This window comes from Aphelocoma coerulescens, chromosome 28 (genome assembly GCF_041296385.1).
Source record: "Aphelocoma coerulescens isolate FSJ_1873_10779 chromosome 28, UR_Acoe_1.0, whole genome shotgun sequence".
Lineage (NCBI taxonomy): Eukaryota > Metazoa > Chordata > Aves > Passeriformes > Corvidae > Aphelocoma > Aphelocoma coerulescens.
This window is the reverse complement of record NC_091041.1, coordinates 1,822,705-1,846,513: the sequence shown is the minus strand read 5'-3', so window position 1 is coordinate 1,846,513 and position 23,809 is coordinate 1,822,705. Positions and strand designations below refer to the sequence as shown.

General features: G+C 50.1%; 1 protein-coding gene across 6 annotated transcripts in view; it reads right to left on the bottom strand.

The window, feature by feature from the left end:
* The window catches only part of PIP5K1C (phosphatidylinositol-4-phosphate 5-kinase type 1 gamma), a 49,893-nt gene that overhangs the window by 21,494 nt on the left and 4,590 nt on the right, over positions 1 to 23,809 (bottom strand). For all 6 annotated transcript variants that reach the window (XM_068997142.1, XM_068997141.1, XM_068997138.1 and 3 more), the window contains exons 2-3: positions 2,522 to 2,553; positions 194 to 280 (exon numbers count right to left, since the gene is read on the bottom strand). In XM_068997142.1, coding sequence (XP_068853243.1) covers positions 194 to 280; positions 2,522 to 2,553 — 119 coding nt within the window. The remainder of the gene's footprint in view (positions 1 to 193; positions 281 to 2,521; positions 2,554 to 23,809) is intronic.

The window sequence follows — 23,809 nt, the reverse complement described above, 5'->3', positions numbered from 1 at the left end:
TACACACTGCTAACCAAGTTTACCCAGCTGCTGAAGAGATGAATTAGGGCTTCAGATTTGCTGTTTGCAGGATTATGCTGTCCAAGGGTGCTGCATAAAAATCTCAACCAGATTAACAATTACTGGGCCATAACTTTTCCTCTGAGCCTGTCACCCACACTTGGGTGCCATCACCCACTCCCCAAACTCAAACCTTTTTGTAGGTGGTTTCCCCAGAAGCATCCACGCTTCGATGGCCAATCTTCTTTCCTTGGCCCGGCTGTCCTGGCAGTGATGGACCCTGCAAGGAGAGCACAAGGACAGTCAGGGCACAGGCTGAGCTGCCACCAAGCACACACAGAGCAGCGCAGCCACACTCCCACGCTGTACTGCACACAGGATCACAGTGCTGCCAGAGAAAACCCTGCAGAGTGCCAACAGGTGAAACTGGTGCTTTTTGAATTCTACTTCCACCCCTCAAGAGGAGTTAGAATAGCAACACTCCACCTGACACCCCCACTGCTCGCTGGCAGAGCCCTCAGCAAAGATGCCGAGCTCGGAAAAGATCCAGCTGCCAAGGTTCCCCTGGTGCTTGACTGAGGTTTCCCATTGATTTAAAACAGTGATGTATTAAATCAAACAGCCACAGAGATTTATTCTTAAAATCCCACACCCTCAGGTGTCACACTGATACCTCGGGCTTTACTGGAAAGACCAGAGCCAGCTGATGGGGACAGCCCAGCCCCACACACACTGAAATAATCCATTTAAGCAAGATCTCATCTGTTTACAATTCCAAGGCTGAGCCCATACAGGGTGAGCCACAGGAATGTCTCTTCCACAAGTTTTGCAGTTTACAGAAATGCTATAGACTGCCAGTACTTCAGGGCGACAACAAACCTGCTCCTGTCCCCTTGTCCTCTCCTACCTCTGTGTCTGCCTGGGCCTTTCTTTGCCAACCCAGGAGGTAGCAGGTTGTGGCTGCTCTTTTAACAGCCTGGTGTAATCAGGTGTTGGGAAGTTCTCTGCAGCTCCTTTTGCAGCTCTAGGGACTCTCTACGCCACCACCAGGTGACATTGCAGCCACTCCCAAGCTCTCTGCCAGGTGATCCCCATGGATCCTGGAGCCCATCAGACAGCTAGAAATGCTGGTGAGACACCAGCACCATTTCGGGGTTTGCTACATTGCAGAACAGCTTTGGATGTCCCCTTGAGTAGCACACAGAGAGATCCAAGGTCACTTCCCAAGCGACACTTTTCTATCCCTGCCCCTCTTGAGTGCTGCACAGACCCAGCTCTGAACCAATGGCTCCAGCAAACAATGGATAATTTTTCTCAGACTAAGAAGTTCTTTGTACTTTAGCTTTTGATCAAGAGCTTGCAGTTATTTTTGATCAATCTGCTTGTACCAAGGGGCGGTCTTGAGTTCTCCTTCAAAAATCCTATTTCCTACCCTATTTCATTAGCAGAGCCAGCCTTGCTCCTGAGCACTCCTCCTCCAGCAGCTGTGAGCAGCAGCACAGATCAGCCTCTCCTTCTACCAGCCCGCTGGATCTTACTCCATGCAAGCCCAAGCTGTGCTGTCCTGCCTTGCCAATGGCTCACATCATCCTCCCAACGGGATGAGCAGACACAGGCAGGGGGAAGGGACTGCCATCCTAGGAACTCCAGTGACAAAAGCCTCTTCCAGTCTCCTGCTCTGCCTGTGGCTGCTTCCAGGGCAAGAAACAGTGGCCCTATTTGTGCACTGAACTATGCAACCAACTTCCACAGAAGTTGAGCTTCCTGCTATGCATATTCCTGTGCAGGTACAAAAGAATCAAGTGTGGCATTCCAGGCAAATTTTTGGGAAGATTTTGCTGTTTGTATATACAAATTCTCATCACCACAGGTGAGGAATGGGAAGGAGGATGTAAAAAAATTTGATCAAACAAAAATCATTTGAACATGATGCCCTAAACCATGAGTGTGGGTTTCAGGGAACAGCTTTCAGGCACAGAGCCTCCTACTTGATTCCCTGCTGCCAACTGTGAAGAGTTTTGCTCCAGAAGGTAACAGTGACTCAGAACCTGTGACCTGGAATATCTACAAGAGAAGATGAGTCCCTGGAGGTGTTCCCCTGTTTTAGGGCTTCACAAATCACAAGCTCCCTGACTTGGCTCCCACCAGTGGGTAAGACCCAACACAGAGGGCCTGGAGATGCCCAATAGATGTTCTTTAGTTACCACTTCCAAGTGCTGGTGTGGAAGAGGTGCCCTCAGTCACTGACATAGAGGCATCATGGATCACCCAGCCAAAACTGGCCACATGATGAGCACAATCCCTCCACATCCCTTCTGTGGCTGCGGTGATGCCAACAAAGGTACCCCGGAGACCTGCCACTAATTTTATTTCTCCCAAATAACAGATATTAATTTTTAATAATCTCATAAGTATTTTGAAATCCAGTTTTGATCAGAAAAGGCAGGCAAAAGAGCTTCCTAGAGCTCTGTGTTATCATTTTTCAACACAGGATTGTCAAACCCAGCTTTACACATCTCACCTCAGTGATGGCTGTCTTCTTTGGGCCCAGACCTGCAGACAAAAGGGAAGAGCATCAGGAAAAGTCGGGACATCAAATAAAAACCCCCAACCCAACCACCAAACCTCTGAGAAAACAGCTCAATGCTTTGTCTTTTCAAGTACAGCAGCCAGCCTTTAGAGCAGCTGGTTTTACTTGGTTTCAGCTTCACTAGTGCAGGAATCTGACGGTACAGGGGTCACCTGAAAAATTTCATATTCAGAAGCACAAAAATGCACATTTTTTCCCAGCAACAGTATTTCCTACAGGCTTCAGCAGAGAGGTCTTGCAAATCTCTGCTGCCTCATTAAGCAATGGGTCCACACTACGCTGAAGAGCTGGCTCCACGCAGAAGCCCAGAGAGACACTCCTGAAGCTGTTTTCCAGCCATTCAGAAGGCACTTGACAAACTATATTGATAATTGAATCTATTTATAGAATCCAATGTCCAAATATATCACACAAATGAATGCATCATTCATCTTTATTGCTGCCTCAGGAGAAGCCACTGCTGCTCCATCACAGCCAACGGTGGAAATCAGGGTTTTGCCTCAAGCTTTTAGATACATAATCAGAGCTGGAAACACAGGCCCAAACCCTCTGACATGAGGCTATCTCCCATTTCCTAACCTGAGTTTGTTTTTCTGAGCCCAAGTTTGCAAGAAGTTTCTTAATTTCAGACAGCAGTGAGCACAGGCTCCTGTGTGGAATGTGGGACGATGAGATCCAGCCCAGCTGGCTCCCGAGAGAGCTACCATGAAGGATCAAGAGCTGCTGAAGAGGAGCTCCCCACACCACCCCAGCACCTCTGTGTGCAACAGGCCAGTTCTCAGGGGGGACTCTCCTGCACAGAACACAAACCAAGGGACAGGTTTAATGCACCTGTGTCCAGGTATGAATCTGCCACTCCCTGTTCCTGTCCTACGGTGTTCCTTATCAACCCATAATCCTTCAGAAAGGGCTTAATTTTGCAAGAGACCATTGAGTGGAGTTTTGAGTTCATCTACACTCAAATTAGGGGGTAGTCTTCTCTGGGGGAGAGTGGATGTGCTCTGTCTCTCCTGGCTGGAGAGGAGGAAAAGCCTGGAGCACCCAACCCAACTTCTGCTGCTTCAGCATCTCCCCTATCTGGTGAAGGAAGAACTTTGACGGTTCACCTGTGGTACCTGTTCAACCCCCTCAAAGTGAAGCAGTGATGCTGCTCCAGGGCTTGTTTAAGGAGCCTGAGCAAGAACTTGGGCAAACCTTCAGTAGCTGAAGCAGCTCCAAAAGAGCTGGAAAGGGACTTTTGACAAGGGCCTGGAGGAACAGGACAAGGCAGAATGGCTTCCCACTGTCAGAGGGCAGGGTTAGATGGGATATTGCAAAGAAATTCTCCTCTGTGAGTATGGTGAGGCCCTGGCACAGGGTGCCCAGAGCAGCTGTGGCTGCCCCATTCCTGGAAGTGTCCAAGGCCAGGTTGGATGGGGCTTGGAGCAACCTGGTATAGTGGAAGGTGTCCTTGCCCATGGCAGAGTGGAACAAGATGAGCTTTAAGGTCCCTCCCAACCCAACCCATTCCAAGATTCCATGATAATGGGATAACAACAGCACCAAGTGTGTGACTCAGTTACATTTTGGAAAATATTTCATACTCCGGAAAGCAAATAAACAACAAACCCAACAAAAAACCCTTGGTGATCACAGGGGAGATGAAGCTGCTCTGACTCAGAAGTGCTGCAGGTGTCTCACTGTCCTGATCTTCACAAACTGGGCAGTCCCTCATGCAAAACAGGTCCTGTCATGTGGCATTTGGAGCTGTCTGCAGAGCACCCCCGGGCCTACAGCCCGGCCTGCGGGGCAGAGCCAGAGCGGCACGGGAAGAGTCACTTCTCATTATTCTCTTTTAAACAGTGCCCAACTCCTGCGTCAGGAGCAGTCACTGAAATGCCACTCCCTGTGTCTCACAATCCCACTGCAAACGGGCAGAGGGGAGTGAGCAGAGTGGGAGCCCGAGGGGTGCCGAGCAGCTCCCCTCTCACACACCCAGGCCGGGTCCCCTCCACCCAGGGGGAGTCACTGACACGGGTGGGTGACACACGCCACGAGTGAACCCTGCCACTCCTCCAGCAGCACATGGCTCAGGACCACCGCGAGCTCCAACTGTGCCGAAAAATTAGTTCTTTGGCCCAAGCTAACACAATTTTGTGATTATTGAACAAAACACCCTGCAATGGCCTAGAGAGCAGGAAGTAAGGCTCTGAGTGAGCATTTGGCTAATGAACTTCCAGGGCACAATCTGAAGCAGCACTTCCAGAGCACTGGGGAATCCAAAGGAGCGAATGCTGCTCCAGATTGAGCACTGGAAATCGCTGGGAACGCAGCGCAGCTGAGAGCCCCGGGCCAGGGCAATGTGCTCTCCCTGCATGGCTGCCACCGCTCTCCTGCTGCACTAATCTCGTTTCTGCACTTTGTCACAATTCCAGAGCTGGAGATTATCTTTAATTTTGTGGTAATTACCACAAGCCGCTTTCATTCCCAGCTTTTAAGTGTCTGCTGCTGTACACGTACCAAATGTGGAATCGACGCCAACCACCCGCACAAAGGAAAGGTATCGGAGGCAAGGAACCGCAGGTCTCTGGGAGAAATGACGCTTGATGTGGGCAAGAGCAACCCCAGCAAAACTTCCCTCTGCCTCCACCAGTAATAAAAAGTAATCAGCTTTATAAAATCAACTTGTCTAGTCAGAAAATGTGAAAAAATCTTCCACTGGCTCCTCTCTGCATGGCACACGGCTGTGCTCAGCTCAAACAAGCTGACAGATGGCCTGGTAAAATCTGATTTAACTCCAGCTCCGGGGGTTAATAGAGCCACGAGGCAGCACCGGGGTTTGCGGGAGTGGGGGCACTGCTGCGGGAAGTTTCGACACTTAACGAGCTAATTGAAATGATTCTTATCCGATTTGGTGTGGCTTACGAGGCTGTGCTCAAAAATGTGATGAGCAGCTCTGGAGGGGAAACCCTGAGATGAAACCCCAACTTTCTGCCCTGCCTCCAGTCTGTGCCTGGGCTCTGCCAGGCACTTCATGCATGCTTGACCTGCTGCCTTCAGTTCTGTTCTCATCTGTGCATGGCTTTGAGTGACCCTGTCCCAATGCTTGGGCTTCTACAGAAGTGAAATAAACACTTCAGTTGTGGCATTCAGCAATTCCCATCTCAGACTTAACTTGTGTTTTTTCCATATTCACAGTCACATCAGCCATCTCCACCACTAAGCTGACACCCTGCAGGACAGGCAGGAATTTCTTCCTGGAAAGCCTCTGCACAGGAAAGGGCTTAAGTTTCAGCTCTACCAGTCAGAGGAGCAAAACCCCCACAAGGTGAGGGTGGTGAGGCCCTGGCACAGGTTGCCAGAGGAGCTGTGGCTGCCCCATCCCTGGAAGTGTCCAAGGCCAGGTTGGATGGGGGTACCTGGTCTAATGGAGGGTATTCCTTCAACTTCCTTCAAAACCAGCTGAGGCAGGTTCACTTGCCAAAACCCTTCATCATCAAAACAGGCATTAGAGGCTTCTGTCCCCCGGAAAGGAATTTCTTAAAAGGTTTACAAAAATCCAGCAGAAGCCTAATTTAATATTATAGAATCCTAGAATATCCTGAGCTGGAAGGGACCCACAGGAATCAAGTCCAGCCCCTGGCCCTGCACAGACACCCCAACAACCCCACCCTGGGCATCCCTGAGAGCGCTGTCCAAACGCTCCTGCAGCTCTGGCAGCCTCGGGGCCGGGACCATTCCCTGGGGAGCCTGGGCAGTGCCCACATGATCTAATAACTGAGCTTTCTTTATAAAACCGATCTATACACAAAGACATATATTTATAAATTTTAAGTATTTGATGCTTTATGGTGCCCTAGAGAAGTCAAAAGAAATCTGAATAGCCAGTGGACTCCTTTCTCTGATCAGAACTGCTGCTGCATCTTTACTAAAAGCTTCACTTTACCTAAGGGTTTATAAGGATATATAATGTGACTGGAACTAAAAATACATGAAAATATAAATGCCACGTAAGCTCCTTGGCTGGAGGCTGCAACAGCATGACTCCCCCAGAAATCCAGCACACCAGGGACCTGCAGTTTGCCACTCACTCCCAGCCTGCTCTAGTGGAAGGTGTCCCTGCCCATGGAAGGGGGGTGGAACTGGATGGGCTTTAAGGTTCCTTTCAACCCAAACCATTCTGGGATTCTATGAAATGCTGACAAGTTACACACACCCCAAAGGAGTGTGTGAGCCTCATTTTTCAATTTCTCCATTGAGAACAAGACAATGTGACACACCTGATCAGCCCATTTGGACATTAAAGGGATGTGGAGACTGTGACCAGGACACTACAATTCCCTGTTCCATCAGACCCCTAACACAGACTCGCTCGGTCAATGCCTTCCAGGCAAAGGCAGAAACAAGAATGCCAAGACAGGAGCTGTGGAACTTAAAGCCTCTACACATGTATCACTATCGAAATACAGGCAGAAAGGATGGAAATTAAATGCATCCATCAAAAGAGACAGCTGTTACTGCCTGTAAGGGACTGCTGGTGAAAACAAAATTAAGGGGGAGTTGGGGAAGGCAATTCAGCAAATCATGGAATGGGTTGGGTTGGGAGGGACCTTCAAGCTCATCTCGTTCCACCCCCTGCCAAGGGCAGGGACACATTCCACCAGCCCACTATCCTGTGAGCCCCCTCCAACCTGGCCTTGGACACTTCCAGGGATGAGGCAGCCACAGCTGCTCTGGACAACCTGTGCCAGGGCCTCCCCACCCTCACAGGGGAGAATTTCTTTGCAATATCCCATCTAACCCTGCCCTCTGACAGTGGGAAGCCATTCCCCTTTTTCTGTCCCTCCAGGCCCTTGTCCAAAGTCCCTCTCCAACTTTCTTGTAAGCAAGAAAACACTCCTCAACCAGAAGCAGCCCCTAAGCCAGTGTGGCAGCCAGCTGGGCTTTCTGAGGAGCCAGCAGAAGCATCAGGCTGTGTCTCAAGGCACAGGCAACAGCAGTCCCTGAATTTCTTCTCGCACTCCACACGTGGGGCTCCAGCTCCCAGCACACGGGGCAGCAGCACAGGGCAGTCCTGGGAGGGACATCACAGGGAGCAGGAGCTGGCTTAGCAACCCCCCAAAGAAGGCAGCTGAGTACAACCTGCCCTTCAAGCACCTACTTCTGATCATTAAACATACTTTCTTCCCATAATTCAACACAATTTGGTTTGGATGAGAAACATCAAGTAAGGCACAGTATTAAATTAAAAATTTGGTTTTTTCCCCCCCTTAAGTGTGCCATCTCTTGGCAGAAAGATCTGTAGCTGTTCTGCACCCTGGGCATGGATCACTGCTCCTGCCATCCAAGAGCTTGGAGGAATAATACAGAAATAAAGCAATCTGAGACAAATTCTGCTTGTTACGTAGAACCTACATAAAGCTTTACCACCTAAATGTATCTATTTTTCCCTGGAGCACTGCCTGACTGACTTTAGGAATCATCCACACAGAATTGGTGCTGGTCAGACCCAGTTGACCCTCTCTACCAGCTGGTTCACCCCATTATTCATTCCAGTGCTCAGGCAAGGCTGACTCCATCCCTATGGGCAAGCATTCAGGGGTACAGGGGGAGGAGAGACCCAGCTCTGATGCACCTACAGCACAGGTAGCTCAACATTCCTCAGGATGCTTTAGCCAGCATCCAAAGTCCAGGAGCTATTTGCAGCAGAAATGCTGGAAGCACCGGGCAGTGTCCAAACTGGGCTACCAGGAGCACCCAGAGATAAATAATCCTGTTTAATCCAACCTCAGCCACTCTGACTTCCCCCCTGTCCCCTGCTCCTTCTCATCACCCACACGGGCTCTGTGCCTTGTTTGAAGCACACAGGAGCCACCTTCACATAAAATGACATTTGCACACCAGGATCTGCTGCCCCAGCTCCATGTGCTGCACTCTTCCCATGGCCTTTGTCTTGTTTATCTCAGCAGAAATGCTGGGGATGGGAACAGCAAGGCTTGTACAAATAAATGGCTTGTACAAATGAAGGGAAGGAGTTTAATGCACAGGCTGGGCAGGCCGGGCCTCAGGGCAGTGCTGTGGCACCTGCTGAGAGCAGTGACACGGCTGACCCCTCCTTTCCACCCCGGGCATGGACATGCTCTTCCATTAAGTGGAGACAGACAGGTGCAGGGAGCCCCAGTCCTGTCCCAGCCACCCTCAGGTTTCTGATCCCCAAACTCCAGAAGCTGCTCCTCTGCCAGCTCCCAGAGATCAGCACTGAACCTGTATTTTACAGCCCAGCTCAGCTGATCAAAGCAAACTTCCACCTTATGGAGCATCAGCACTGCCAGGGACTGCCACAAAAGGATGTTCTGCAGTAAAGGCACCTACCAGCCTGGTTTATTTTTGCGTTTATGCAGAAACTCTTTCTGCCTCAAAAATAAATCCATTTATCCCAGCTCAAGAGGCAGGGCAGAAGCTGAAGATGCAAGCAGGGAGTTAACACGTCCCTTCCTCATCGTCAGCTGCAGGTGCCACCACATCCCGGGTGCAGCATCCCGGGTGCAGCCCTCCTTGGGGAGCTGAGCCAGGACACCGCCACGCTGGAACGTTTCCTTGACAACTCCCCGGAAAAGCACTCACAGCGCCAAAGCCCAATTACAGTGAGGAACGAGCAGGACAAGACCAGGGAAATGAAATTCAAAAAGAACTGATTTGTTTTCTTGTTTTGGATCAGCTGCGTGTAGAAAAAGGACAATTTTGGAGTGCTGAGCCCAAAGCGTGTGACACAGCGACAAAAAGCAAAGCAAAAATCTCATCAAGAGCAGCACACAATAGCTGCCACCCAGCAGCGGAACAGGCTGCAGCCGCTCGGCTCGGTAATTATGCAATCCAGTGGGATGTTCGGGCAAACATCTGCTCCATGGGAAAGGTGCAGCCTTATCTGAACACCGTGTTCCTGCTCCCTTCCACACACCGGTCACAGGAGGATTGTGGAATGGAAGAACACACGCTCCCCAGCACGTCCCTCGCGGGCAGTGGGGGCAGGAAGGCGAGAGGCTCCCAAGGTCAGGCGCCCAGCGGTGGTGTTAGAAATGCTGGTCTCTTCCCAGCTTCTGGTTTCTCTCTTTATTACAACCTGCAAATCCAATCTGCCTACCAGCACTCACAACAAAGCTTGATCAGGATTAGAGATGGCAAACATGGAGCAGGAAGTGGCACTTCTGCAGGACTGAGCCAGTTTTGCACCTGTGATGACACCCAGGCACAGAGGTGCCGCACTAAAACCACGACGCCAATTTAGAGTAGGGCCATAAAAGGCTGAAGGACTTTGAAGCCACATTCCTCACAATCATCCAGAAGAGCCAGAGCAACATTCAGCTGCCCTTACCTTTGTTCAAGGGCAGGATAAGCTTCAAATCCCCTACTAGCAGGTTCCAACCCACCAACTCCACTCACTCGACCATCTTCTGCCTGCCCAGAGCAGCTGTGGTTTGGCAGCAAGAGGACACAGAACCTCCTGCTGCCTTTCTAGCTGTGTTGCAAAACCACTGGGAACCTGAATGTGGCACATGACCCCAGGCAGCCCCTGGGACTCTCTTCTGTGTGTTCAGATGGCGTTTCCAGCAGCCACAAGGTCCCCGAGAGCCGTTTGTCAAACCCAGGTCAGAGAAGCACAACGCAGTGAAGGAATTCACTTCCCTCCTTCATTTTCCAAGCATCTGCATCCCCCTGCCTGCAACTCCTACTGAGAAGCAGGATCTAGGACCTTTACCATGTCCTCCCTATGTGCAGGGAAGAAGGCTCACCTCCATCCTCCGATATGCTGCTCTCCCAGTGCCACTAATAAAGAGGGAGAAGTTTGACCTGACTAATTTGAGGTTACACCCTGCCTGCCACAGCCAGAACAATTGCTCTGTCCCAAATACCCAGGGTTTCCATCCTGGCACAGCTCAGGGCTTTGGCTGCTTGGGGCTTAGTGTCAGCCCACAGCACCTCCCAGCCAGGTAGGGATTAGTGTCCCTGGAGCCTCTTCACTAGCCAAGCTCCTTGTGGAACTCGCTGAGGATACCTGCAAGGCAGGTGCCAGGCAACAGACAGGGAACTGCTAGCTGGAAAAAGGATATAGTCACTGTGGGCAATCCCAAATTCCTTATGCTGATAAATAGCACGGGATATTGTTATTGAGAGGACAAACCCCCTTTAACTAGAGAAGGAGGATGCCTTTGCACATCAGCTTGGCTCCCTTTCCAATATTCCTTCTCTGGGTATCCTGGAAAGGATCTCAGCCTGTCTGGGGGGAGCACTGGTAATGCAAAAATCATTCCAGCTGCTTGCAGGAGCAGCACAGCAGATACCAAGAGGGTTGGATCGCAGGCTGCATGAGACAGTGACAAAGTATCCCCCCTACTTTATCTCTCAGCCCTGTCTCACAGAGGGTTTTGCATCTCCGATCCAGGAGGGATCAGCCAGATTATTCATAACTTCCATTATTTAAAAGTGTTTTCCTATAGGACCTACCTCAAACAAGACTGGCCCCCTTACTTATTCACCAGCAGGAATTATTCTAATCTAATGTAGTCGGGGTATAGAAGAATGCAACCCACGAAGATATCTACCTGCCCACATCTTCCATTTTCTGACATTCTAAAAAACGTGTTGAAGTCCAGTTACTATTGTCAAAGAAGATAAGGAAATCTACTTGAAGTTTCCCAATAACCACCTCCCACAACATCAGTACATAGAGATGTCACCACAGCCAGCACAGCTTTAAACCCGTGGGATCCCAGCATCCCAATCAACAGCAGCCTCCAAAGGGAAAACAGCTCTTCTGTCTGCAGGCCACCCTTCACAAGACATCCCAAAGATACACCTGGATTTTTAACGAGTGGGGTATTTCCTGATTTACTCTGTAGCCAAAGCTTCTCGGCTAAATCCTCTAAGATTTAATTCCACTCTGGCTAATGTCACCTGACAGAGATTTTCTGAGGGTGCTCAAGCACTGGAGACTTGAAAGGGGATTTCAGAGCAAGGTTATGTACAACATGCGTCACTGCAGATAAAGTCCTTGTACCCAGCCTGATGAGAGCAGCCAACAAACTCCTTCACCAAACACTCCCAGGTTGCCACAGGTGCTGCTGATAACACTGCAACGTAGAGCTTTGCATCCCAAAGCTGAGGACAAAGCCTGAGTGGGAAAGGAGACAAGGACTCTAACTTCTACCTGTTTCAAAAACAAACATCCAGGCAAAAGCATTAGGTTGCATTTCCAGACCAGTTTTCAGAGTGTGAGTTTGTGATACAGCCCTCAAAGAGCACATCCTCTGCACAACTCAGACATGGTTTTCAAGTTGATCAGGTACCACTGAAAACACACAGGTAAGAAAACATGCTCAGAAAAGCAGAGCAGCGACACATCCCTGTTTGAGAAACCAAAAGTTTGACTTGATGATCTTGTAGGTCTTTTCCAACCTTAATTGTTCCATGATTCTATGACCTACTTCTAAATAAACCTGAGTTTTTGCTGGTGTAAAAAGGAGAAACCCAAGCTCTCCAGGCTGCAGATATGGCTCATCTGAGCTGGTTTCTTGGCCTCATTCAAAACTCACTCCTCCAACTCTACTGCTTCCCATCAGCGTATCCTGTGCCTGCCTGGCAGCACCTCACCACCCTTGCTGCCTGTGCCTCTCCTGCACCACCCATCCAGACCCCACAGCACAACAAAGTGAGGGCTGGCCAGATCTTTGGGAGCAAACTGTGCTTAATCTATCCCAGCTACTGCAAATTCTTTCCTGCAGGTAGATCCAGATGGATCCTGGGCTGCATCGAAAGAATTGTGGACCAGCAGATTGAGGAAGGAGATTCTGCCTCTCTGCCCCACTCAGGTGAGACCCCACCTGCAGAGCTGCCTCCAGGTCTGGGGTCCAACATCAGCAGGATATGGAGCTGCTGGAGCAAGTCCAGAGAAGGCCAGGGAGGCCCTCTGCTCTGAAGCTGGGGGTGTTCCCCTGGACAAGGCTCCAAGGAGACCTCAGAGCTCCTTCCAGTGCCTAAAGGGGCTCCAAGAGAGCCAAACAGGAACTTTGGACAAGGGCTGGAGGGACAGGACAAGGGGGAATGGCTTCCCACTGCCAGAGGGCAGGGTTAGATGGGATATTGGGAAGAAATTCTTGGCTCTGAGGGTGGTGAGGCCCTGGCACAGGTTGTCCACAGAAGCTGTGGCTGTCCCAACCCCCGAAGCGTTCAAGCCTAGGTTGGATCAGGCTTGGAGCAACCTGGTCTAGTGGAAGGTGTTCCTGACCACGGCAGGGAGTGGAACAAGATGAGCATCAAGGTCCCTTCCAACCCAAACTATTCTGTGATTCCATGATCCCTCCCCTCCCTGGACATGCCAACACCTCCTCTCTTCCCCAGACTGAGGAGGCTGGTACCCAGGAGGGGTCCTGAGCCTCCAGTCTTCTCCCCAGCTGGGGTTCTGTGAGCAAATATCCCCCAGAGCTGCAGTGGCTCTGGACAGACAGGTCCCCGTGCTGACAGACTCAGGAATGATCTCCAGGTCAAAAGCTACTGACACAAGGTGTGGGGAGTTGGAGGTTAAGAACAAATTTACATGATTGCTCATTACCATGTTCTTTTCTCACTGGTCTTGCTAAGGCCTTCTGCTCTCTGCGACTCAAGTGTTTTGGTCGGGTGCTCCTGCACTGCTCTCACAGAGGCACCTGAACAGATGGAAGAAAACAAGCCACAGCAGGACAAGCTCAAAAGATGGAGTGTGCTGCCAAAAATCATAACTCAAAGTTTCAGCAAGAAGTCTCTCCTCTCCCTGGGATCCTGGCTGTAGCATGGCAGCTAGTGACTCAGCTAGCAGCTGAAAAGAAGGTATCTAGAAAACAATGACATTTAAAAAAATACTTCTAGAGCTCTTACTAGGAAATTCAAACAGGTGAGACACACAAAGAGGGCACGAAGAGATAACTGGTGCCCATGCTGGGCTACAGGGACGTCTCAGTTGTGTTACATGAGTGATCAGGGACAGCCTCCCCTGGTGCAGGCAGCCACGAGCTGAAGGACAGGCTGATTCCGGCACAGACCTGCAGCCTGCTCCAAGCTGGGGCAGGAAAGCAGCTTCTCCAGCCTGGCCTGGAGGACTTGCACTTAGGCTGAGCCAGGCACTTATTACTTCTATTTAACCAAGTGCAGCAATGCCCATTTAGTTACTCATTTGGGAAACCAGATCTCCAGGCTCTGCACAGGTACGTGCCCAAACAAAGATGCAAAAGAAGAAATAGCAAAATCCAAAAGAGCACTCAGGCTCCCAGGGTGCTGCTCAGGCAGAACTGAGGCTGTTGCTGAGCTTGTTCTCCCAAACTCCCACAGGCCCCCAGGTGCTGAGGACCCTGCAGATTCCTGGCATTGTTTTCCCTGAGGCTGAGCACACACTTGTACCCAGCACAGCCACAAACCCCTCTGGGAGCAGCACCAGTTTGGGCTGAGCTTGCAAGGGGCAAGAGGTGTGCCTCACCCTTGGTATTCCTGCACTTGCACAGGACAGAGGAGTGGTCAAGGTCTCTCTGAAGTGATGTTGTGGTTTCTAGGATGTGTCTGATAGAAGACTCTTAATAGGTAAAGACAACAAGTTACCTTGGAGTTGAACCCCAGCCAGCTGGGTCAGCTCTCTTCCCAGCTTTCCAGAGCCTCCAGATCTTGGGCTGTGGGTTTCAGAGCGGCTCTTCTCCAGTGAGGGAGTGGAGGAAAGGCATGCTTTAAACAGAACTACAACTAAAGAATATTGGGCTCCAAACACAAGTGTCCACCTCAGGAAGACCCCAGTCTGGCTGCCCACACAGCTCATAAATGTGCATTGGCATCACTTTGTAAGCTCCAGATGCAACTGGGAACAACTTCTGGTCTCCCAGGTTCTAAAACAGAGCCCTGAACCATGAACAACTTGTGCCTTTTCAGGGCTTTACTCAGCATCTGCCCAACACAAGGAAGAACTTGGGATGTCATATGAATCATAGAATCACTGAGGTTGGAAAATACCTCCAAGATCATCAAGCCCAATCTTTGACTGAAGCTCATCATGCTCACTAAACCATACAGCAAAGTGCCATTTCTACTTGTTTTTTGAACACTTCCAGGGATGGTGTCTCCACTGCTGTCTTGGGTAGCCTGTTTCAAGGCCTGACCACTCTTTTAGTGAAGAAATTTTCCCAGTGTCCAACCTGAACCTCCCCTGGGCCACCTTGAGGCCTCTTCCTCTTTCCTGTCCCTGTTCCCTGCGAGCAGAGCCCGACCCCCCCGGATGCCCCCTCCTGTCAGGGACTTGTGCAGAGCCACAAGGTCCCCCCTGAGCCTCCTTTGCTCCAGGCTGAGCCCCTTTCCCAGCTCCCCCACTGCTCCTGGTGTTCCAGCCCCTTCCCCATCTCTGTTCCCTTCTCTGGACACGCTCCAGCCCCTCAATGTCTTTCTTGTCATGAGGGGTCCAGAACTGACCCCAGGATTTGAGGAGGGGCCTCAGCAGTGCCCAGCACAGGGACAGTCACTGCCCTGGTCCTGCTGGCCACACAGCTCAAGCCAGCAGCATGGAGTGAATTTCAGCTTAGCATTTCTGAGCTACACAGAAGAACCTCATGAGTTTTTTAACACTGTTTACTAAGACTTCAATAAAACAAGAAATGAATTTGTTCCCCTGAACCAGAACACTACAAGTTTGGATCAACCAAACACACACTGCCACTGACCTGCAAAACAGGAGGGGAACAGAACAATCTGCTCCCATGTTTGGACAGAAACAGAAGCCACAGCCAGGCACGCTGACATCAAATATTCCCTCAGAAAAGCATCTCCAGGAGGACAACCCAGCTGTGCTCAGGCTTCTCCTCCCAACCACCAGCTTTCTGGTTTATGGTGGTGGTTGTGGGGGAGGCAGGAAGAGACAGAGGTGTGTGGTGATGCTGGCCAACACTCACACAACACTTCTCAGTGGGGAATGAAGGATACCTCAAGCTGACATTGGCAGTCTCATGGCTTAAGGTCTTACATTTCCTGGCTCCCAATCCAGTAGTGTCCTTCCAAACCAGATGGCTTAAGCCTACAGCTCTGTCCCCACCAAGCACTGGGGCTCCCCAGCCACACCAAGGAAGCCAAGCAGGTTTGAGCGGGGGAGGGAGTTCTTTTCACAAAGCACAGCAGAAGGGCAGCTGGAAGGCTCAGAGCAGCTGGGAGCTGAAGGCTGTCCGTGGGAAGAGGAGAAGGCAGGTGTGATGAAGCAGAACCATCCTGCAGGTACTGCGGCCCCTTTCAAGGATGGGCCTGACCAAGCTCTGCAGTTTTGGATGGGGCTTCTTGGCTTCCTCTTCACCACAATGGGTGCATTGGTTTTGCCAGAACTTAAAGGCGAGTCATAAGGCAAAGGAGGTTTGGAGACTGTTTTCTTGTTGAGTCAAAAGCAGGAGCTCCAATAGAAAACATGAAGTACCAGGCAGCACTTGCTACTTCTGCCTGCAACACACTTGTTTTTCCTTTAGATGAGCAGCTGCCATTCAGACACATCTTATCCTTCCCTCCCACAGGTCTTGAATTAAGTTATTTTTCACCCCACCTCACCCTTACACATTAAGTTTTTACCCCACTTCACAGCAAAACTTGCATTTAAATTTCATTTCTTCAGCTGCTGTAAAAACCCACTTTGTTTCTCTAGGTTACAGTTTGCTCTTCATGCTGGGCACTTCTAGCCTCCTTGCACTCCCAGTTTTCAGTTTAGAAAAGATTAAAAATAAATCCAATCTTTGTGTTCTAAAACCTGGGAGTTCAAGAAGCAACAGTACCTCTCTGAGATTCTTATAAACCTTAAATCTCATCTCCTGTGGAAGCTTGTGCATTGCCATCCCATCCATACAAAACCAGAGCCTGCACATATTAAACCAAGTTCCTCCCAAATTGCCACATTTCTCATTTTCATTAATAAGCATTTTCTGGCATTATCAGTCCAGAAGCCACTTGCTCAAAAGAGTGTCCCAGATAGTTAATCCACCAGTGACTCCTGCCCAATACTGAAATGAAAACAAACATCCAACCCTCTGAGACTACAGAGGAGAAAGATTATGTCAGCAGTTCTCTACATCAAAATTAATTTAAGCCTGAAGAGATGCTGGGCTGAAAAGAAGTATCTTGGAATTAAAAAAACCCATATGCATATCAATCAGTGTGAGACTGCAGCCTCCCCTTGAGTTCTGGAGGCAGTTTGGGCACCACAAGATCAGAAGGTTCCAAAGCTGTTGGAGAGTGTCCAAAGGAGGGACACGGAGCTGGGGAAGGGTCTGAGGAGCGGCTGAGGGCACTTGGCTCGTTCAGCTGGAGCAGAGGAGACTGAGGGGAGGCTCCTGGGGGCTGCAGCTCCTCCCGAGGGGAGGCGGAGGGGCAGGGGCTGAGCTCTGCTCTGGGACAGGGACAGGAGCCCAGGGAAGGGCTGGAGCTGGGTCAGGGCTGGGCATGGAGCTCAGGGAAAGGTTCTTCCCCCCGAGGCTGCTGGGCACTGCCCAGGCTCCCCAGGGAATGGTCCCGGCCCCGAGGCTGCCAGAGCTGCAGGAGCGTTTGGACAGCGCTCTCAGGGATGCCCAGGGTGGGGCTGTTGGGGTGTCTGGGCAGGGCCAGGGCTGGATCAATGATCCCGTGGGATCCAACTCAGGGTATTCCAGGAATCTATGAAAAGCTACAAAATGCAACACAATATCCACTTCCTGAAAAACTTCATTGTCTTGTAATGTAAGTCAGAATTACAGGGGAAAACACATTACATTAAGCAAAGGCAATTGTTAACCTTCCAGATTTCACCTCTTACCACTGAACAAACAGTCCTTACCAACCACAAAAACCACCCCATAACATGTGCTATTTAAACCCCCAAATAATCCCCACCTGTTAGGCAAGAGTGAAACCCAAGGCCTTATTTCTGAATTCTACCTCAGCAAGTGTCTGTAACTGAGCATGTCATTAACAGTGACAAGCACAGCTTTGAGACTTCAGCTTCATTTTCTGCTCTCTCTATTCCAGCTTTGAAGTCAGGGACTATTTTACATCTCTACAGTTTGCATTTCTGCCAGTAAATGCTCTGCGTTTTGTACACTGCCCCCGTCAACACACAGCCAGCCAGATGGAGAGAGAGGCACACAACACGTACAGAGAGGAGGAAAACTGTCATTTTGCAGATGACACCCAGTTAAAAGTGACATTTAAAGAGAAGACAAGTGGTTTCAGGTATTACATCTGCCCTCTCGGCTGCATGTGTGACTGAGCACACCACCCCTTCATCCTGGCACAGGGATGCAGAACCAGCTACACTGACAGAAACTGTGGAATCAAGAACGCAGAGAGACAACCAAGCTCCACATCAGCATCCAAGTGGAGTGACTGTGACTGCTGAAGTGCCATCAGCACATTCAGGGAAGGAGCACTCAGCCAGAGGAGGATTTTAGCCAGCTCCCTCCCTTTGAAAAATGCAATAGTGGACAATTTTATACTGAAAAATCCACAAAATCTGGTCCATCAGATGTGCAGAGAAACTACAGAAAGAGAAACTACTCAGCATCTTTGTCCTCAGCTGCTGCATCTTGCTCAAAGCAGAGGCTTTGGCAATATTTCCTTGTGGCTTAGCCCAGGTCACAGAATGTGCCAGACATGACACGGCAGCACAAAGACGGCCAGATCTGCCCTGATTTCTTAGAGCAGTTAACAAAGTCCATCACTTTTGCCTTGCAGAGGACTCTTCCCCTTCCACCCATTAACCCACGTGGTAAACGCCATCGGTGTCACAAAGCCAGGGTGAGCTCCCGTTCCCAGCCCTACATGGGAAGAGAGCTGCACATCCTATGGGAAGACCCAACCAGTGGCCATGGCAGGCTCCAGCTCATCACCTTCATTTTACTTTGTACAATGCACACGTGTGTTTCTAGGCCTTATGCCAAGCCTGAAGGTTTTTCTTGAATCCCTCAGTTTTTCAGGACCTCAAGTAAAATCAATGGACACCAGAGGTGACAACTGACTGAAGTCAGGCTGCGCCTCTGTAGGATCCACTACGGACAAAGTGGTAACAGAACCGAGCAGGCTCCAAGGGCAGACACCAGCCATGTCCCATCTCAGCTGTTGGGACTCCCAAAATTTTATCAGCTGTGTTGACAAAGCAGGATACACCACTGTTGGTAGCTGAGGTCACCTGAACTCTGCCAGAGTTCACAAGTGTTTGGACAATGCTCTCAGGCATGGTGGGATTCCTGGGGGTCTCCTGTGCAGGGCCATGAGCTGGACTCAATGATCCTTTTGGGTCCCTTCCAACCCAGGAGATGCTATGACTCTATGGTTTCTCTGAGAGCCTCACAGGACTTAGGAGATGAGTCTTGAGCTTTGAAAGGACTTCACAAAAACCTCTCAAAACTTGCCAATTGCATAAAAATACTCAAGTGCTCTGAACGCTTTGTGAGCTGTATCAACGCACCAACCCAAATAGCTCCCACTCAAGTTGCTCAGATTGGTGCCAAGTGGCCTGAATTACCTGAGCTCAGCCAGCTGAATGAGATGAAAATCCATACACAGCTGTTCTGAGCCAACTCCATCACTGGAGGGCTGACAGGACCAGCACTGAACAGCATCTGAAGCAGTGCTGTGACTGTACTGCTGCCCAACTACAACTGGAGAAAAACCAGGTAAATTCCTAGAGCTCAGGAGGATGCTGTTGACTTGCCCTTTAAACACAATCCCAGTTCCATCTACAAATCAGGAATTCCACGCCAAAAAATAGTTGAAATAATTAAATTAAATCACCTTGAAGTCATTCATCTCTTGCACAGAAACAAGACTGTTCTGCCATACTGTTGGAGAGCTATATCTGATTTTTTTGGTAGGTAATAAACAGGTGGAAAAGCCTCCCAAGCTCACAGGATGCTCCCCAGGTCGACAGCAGCAAGATGAAGGTGGTCCCCCCTCATCATCACCCTGCAGCACACGTGGCCGGGATGTTCTCCCATCCCACAGGAAAGGGAGGAGGGAGAGCAGATTAAGGTGACCTACATTACCCCTGCTTTAAATACACAGGAGAATTGCTTTTATTCTGCCTACCTCATTCCTCCCTGGCCTTCCTGTCCCACATAGGGTTGGCAAGACCCCTCTGCCCAGGTGTGGTATGCAGGTGGGGTGAATCCAGCCTTAACCAGGGAAGCAGAAAGCAAGTTTGGGCATCCAGCTTGAACTCCCAAGAGACTACTTTGCAAACAATGCTCTTTCAAATGGAGATGACACATGTTTCTGTGTCAGTCCTCAACTCCATCAGGTTGCACTTCACTGGTCTCAGTGGTTGCCTCAGCCATGGGAAATCTGGACCTTCACTTACTTGGGGTGACAGAATATAAAGCAGCAACTGAGAACAGCAAACTCCAAGGGAAAGAAAAGTCTAACTAGCAATTTAAACAACATCTTGTCAGGCAGAAAATGAGCAGGCAAAACAATCTTGACTAATTCTACTCTTGCAGAAGCACAACATGGTCACCAGCACAGTCTGACACATCCAAGATGCCCATTTTGAAGGGCAGCATCCTGATGTGCCCGAAGTTTGGGTCACACTAAGGACAGGCTTCCAACACCAGCCCTGCTAAATGACTGTGAACCCAGGCCCCTGGCCCCAAAAGCAGCAGAACTCTTCTCCTACGGAAAAAAACCATGAAACAGCTGGGGAATTACTCTGATTTACTAAATTCAGCGAAGGAGTAGAGACCCAACTGGCTCCCAGCCCAGTACTCCCTTCCTCTGGTGAGCTGCATTTCCTCCAGGAGATGGCTGAGGTCAAAGTGCTCCCAGATCTCCTGGAAAAGAAATTAGGAGGTGTCTGCCATGGTACAGGAAGGCAGACAAGTTGAATGTGAAGAGTCAGCAGTTTGACAGAGCTTTGTCCAAAAAAGCATTACCGAGTTTAAATGAAGAGTTAACAGCTGCTGTGCCTAAATGGGCCCTCAGAGCATGAAAACTCATTCTGCAGGAGCCACCAAGACCCATGCAAGAGCTCCCACAGGAGAGCAGAAGCAGGAAAGCTCTAACAGCAGCAGCCAGAGCACCTGGCAGAAGCTGAACCAAACCTCATTCCCCTGCATGGCTGGGAGAGGTGGAACATTATGCAGTAAAGTGAAAAGCAGCATTTGAGCTCTGTGGAGTCTGACCAGTCTGACCGAGCTCCCCACCAGCCACGGCGCCAGTGGCAGCATCCCAGCAGCGCTGCTGCGTTTTAATGACCACAAACGAGGCAAAGCTGCCCTTGTCTTGTAATCCATTAATTCCTCCCAGTTCGGGAGACTGGGCTATTTCACCCAGAACAAAGACAGGAGCTGCTGCCTGTGCTGTTCCCATGCTCAGCTAATCTCCAGGCCCTTTCAGTCATGGATGTGGATCTGCCCAGGCTGGTCTTGTGACAAACCCTGGGCCATGACCTGGTTCCCTTTCTTGGATCAAGGAGTGCCTTGGGCAGCAGGAGCAGCTACAGCTGTGCTCCCAGAATGTGCACCCTTGCCTTTCAAGCACTCCTCATGCAACAGGCAGGTCTTCAACGATGAAGGCAAACAGCTGGTTTACAACTTCTCTTTTCTCCCAGGAAGTCTGTCCCACCCTCTCTAGTAGCAACTTCTGCAAAGAGAACAGGCAGATTCTGCTGATTACAGAGGAGATGAGGACTGGGCCCCCTTAACGAATCTGCAAAGCATTTACACTCCTCACACCGAATGCAAACCACACAGGCAGTGGTTGGACACAGAGAAGTTTGTTTCCTGCAACTCCAGATCAAAAGTCGAGCAGTTATCCAGAGGGACAGCACTTCTTGTGGGCATCTGCCAGAGGTGCCACTGTAAAGAACATGCCAGCTTCATGCTATAAAAGAACACTGCTCTTCTTCACATGTGGCTTAGTCCAGCCTGCTTCTGTGTTACAGTAAATATTTAAGAGAACCCTTCACATCACACACAGGCTCCCTAGCTGTACACATCTATGTTTTTTCCAATAGAATTAGGAAAGAGCAGTAGGCTTGCTGTAGCTGAAAGCTTGCAGCTTTCAAAGAAAGCTGGAAGAAAAGCAAAGGGACTCGCAGCCTCTCCCCAGAGCTGTGAGACAAAAACACATCATGGTAAGTGGTGACCAGTGGCATGGGCAGGGCTGGGAACACTGGGGCAACCCAGCACATTGCCAGCTTCAGATTTCCTCCCCACCACAGCATGTCCTCTGACTCAGCCTGGTAATTCACCACAAGCCAGTGCCAAAACCCACACGTAAGCTGGGGAAGCCACAAGAACACACCATGGAGGACAATGACACTTAATTAGGGGTTGACAGCATTTTCTGCTAAATATGTGGGTGAGGAAACAAAGTAACAGAAAAGCTGCTCTAATCACTTTTAGCTTTTTAATTACAAAAATGCTTTCCAGAAAGTCTGGAGGTTAACCCAGCTATTGGCATCACTGAAAAAGTCAAACAAACAAGTGCCAGGCTGCTTAGGAACTAAGTATTTCAAAGACCTACCTAAGAAGGAAAAGCCCCAACATCACCTTATGATCACTGGCTTGTGCAGGGCTCTTGGAGAAGCCAGGCTCCTGTCTAGGGACTCAGTCTGCCTGTTCTCCCCAGAGGAGGAGGAGAGCCTAGCACAGCCAGCAGCTGCTTTCCCTTTGGCACATCCTCCCCAGGCAGGCAGGTGAGCAATGCTGGGCTCTGCTGAGGTTTGTGCTGATGGGGATCAAGACCAAACCCACTTCACACAGGCCACAAGTTTGGTTTTTTACATGAGCCTCTTCTTTCTTGTGCTTTTGTTTTATTTCAGCATTGAACAACCTTTGGCTTCCAGACCCTTGCAGTGCCTTGATTTCCCTCTCTGCTGTGCTCATGTCTTTTCCTGGCTGTGAGTGCATTCCCGTGGTGGAACAGCCGGCAGCGGGGGCTCAGCACGGCGCGTGTCCTCATCCCAGCATTAGAGGAAAACACAAGCGGCTGCAGAGGCAGCTCAGCCAGCAGCAAACACCCAGATCTTGCCTGGCCAGGAATTCTGCTTTGCCAAAGACTTAACAGAACACAACAGGACCTTTCTCCTTTGAGTTCCTGCACTCACCATGGATTTAGAAAAGGTGAAATACCACAGAGGTGTGTCTATCTATCTGATAGTAAGTACTTACAGGGAACCCACACCAAACAACTAGGGCTTTGCACCTGCACAATGCTGAAAAATAGCTTCTGCCCGGCCCCACAGACATGATCAGACAATCGATGTGACTAAAAAATTATGTTATTGGGCACATTCATGAGGTGACCCAGCTTGTAGGCCTGGGAGATGGGTGAAGGACAGCAACACTGTCACTGGGTTATTAAACAAATCAAAATGGACTATTAGAGATCTTGGTTAGAGACTTGGAATGACTTAACGGGAAAGGAAGCACCCCACCTTGGCACCTGCTGTTCTGCCACTATTTATGAGTTTCAAGGCCAATCTGGATGGGGCTTGAAGCACCCTCTGGTCTGGTGGAAAGTGTCCCTGCCCATAGCAGAGCACTGGAGTGAGATAGTCCCTTCCCACCCAAACCATTCTTTGATCCCGTGATTCAAACATTCTGAGTCACTTCTCTCCCAACATAAGCATCCTGGAAAAAAGGAGGTGCCAAGGCCTCTGTGTTAAAACCAGAGAGTGCTTCCCAAAACTGGCAGCCTGCTCCAATACCTGCTGCCCCCACTGTCTTCCCTGGGACTCAGGGGAGATCTGTGAGGGTGCACTCATGGGATCACACCATCTGGGGAAGGCAGGACCTGCTTTGGCTCCTACTTTCCTGCAGCCAGGATGCCAGAGGGAGCATCTCCTGCTAGCGACATGGGCAGCAACTCCCTCCCCATGCTGCAGATGGGAACACTGAGTGTTCACTTCCACCTAAACAAAGCCAACCCTCCTTGCACCGGGATCAGCAAACGTTTCCCCCTCCCACTCCACTTCTGACATTCCCCAGTGCAGTGCAAAAGGTGCAGTGGTTTCTGCTTTTTGAGTCACAAGTTACCGACCCCCACATAACACCTGCAGTTCCCATATACACAGATGAACTGATCTCATACCAGTAGGTCCCAGCAAGCACATGGTACCGCATCCATGTCGGGAGTGAGGCACCTGCCAGGCCTCTAGAGACTAATCATGGTACATGGGACTATCCTTGGCAGCCCAAAAGGATGGATGGGAATTATCAAACATTGACAAAG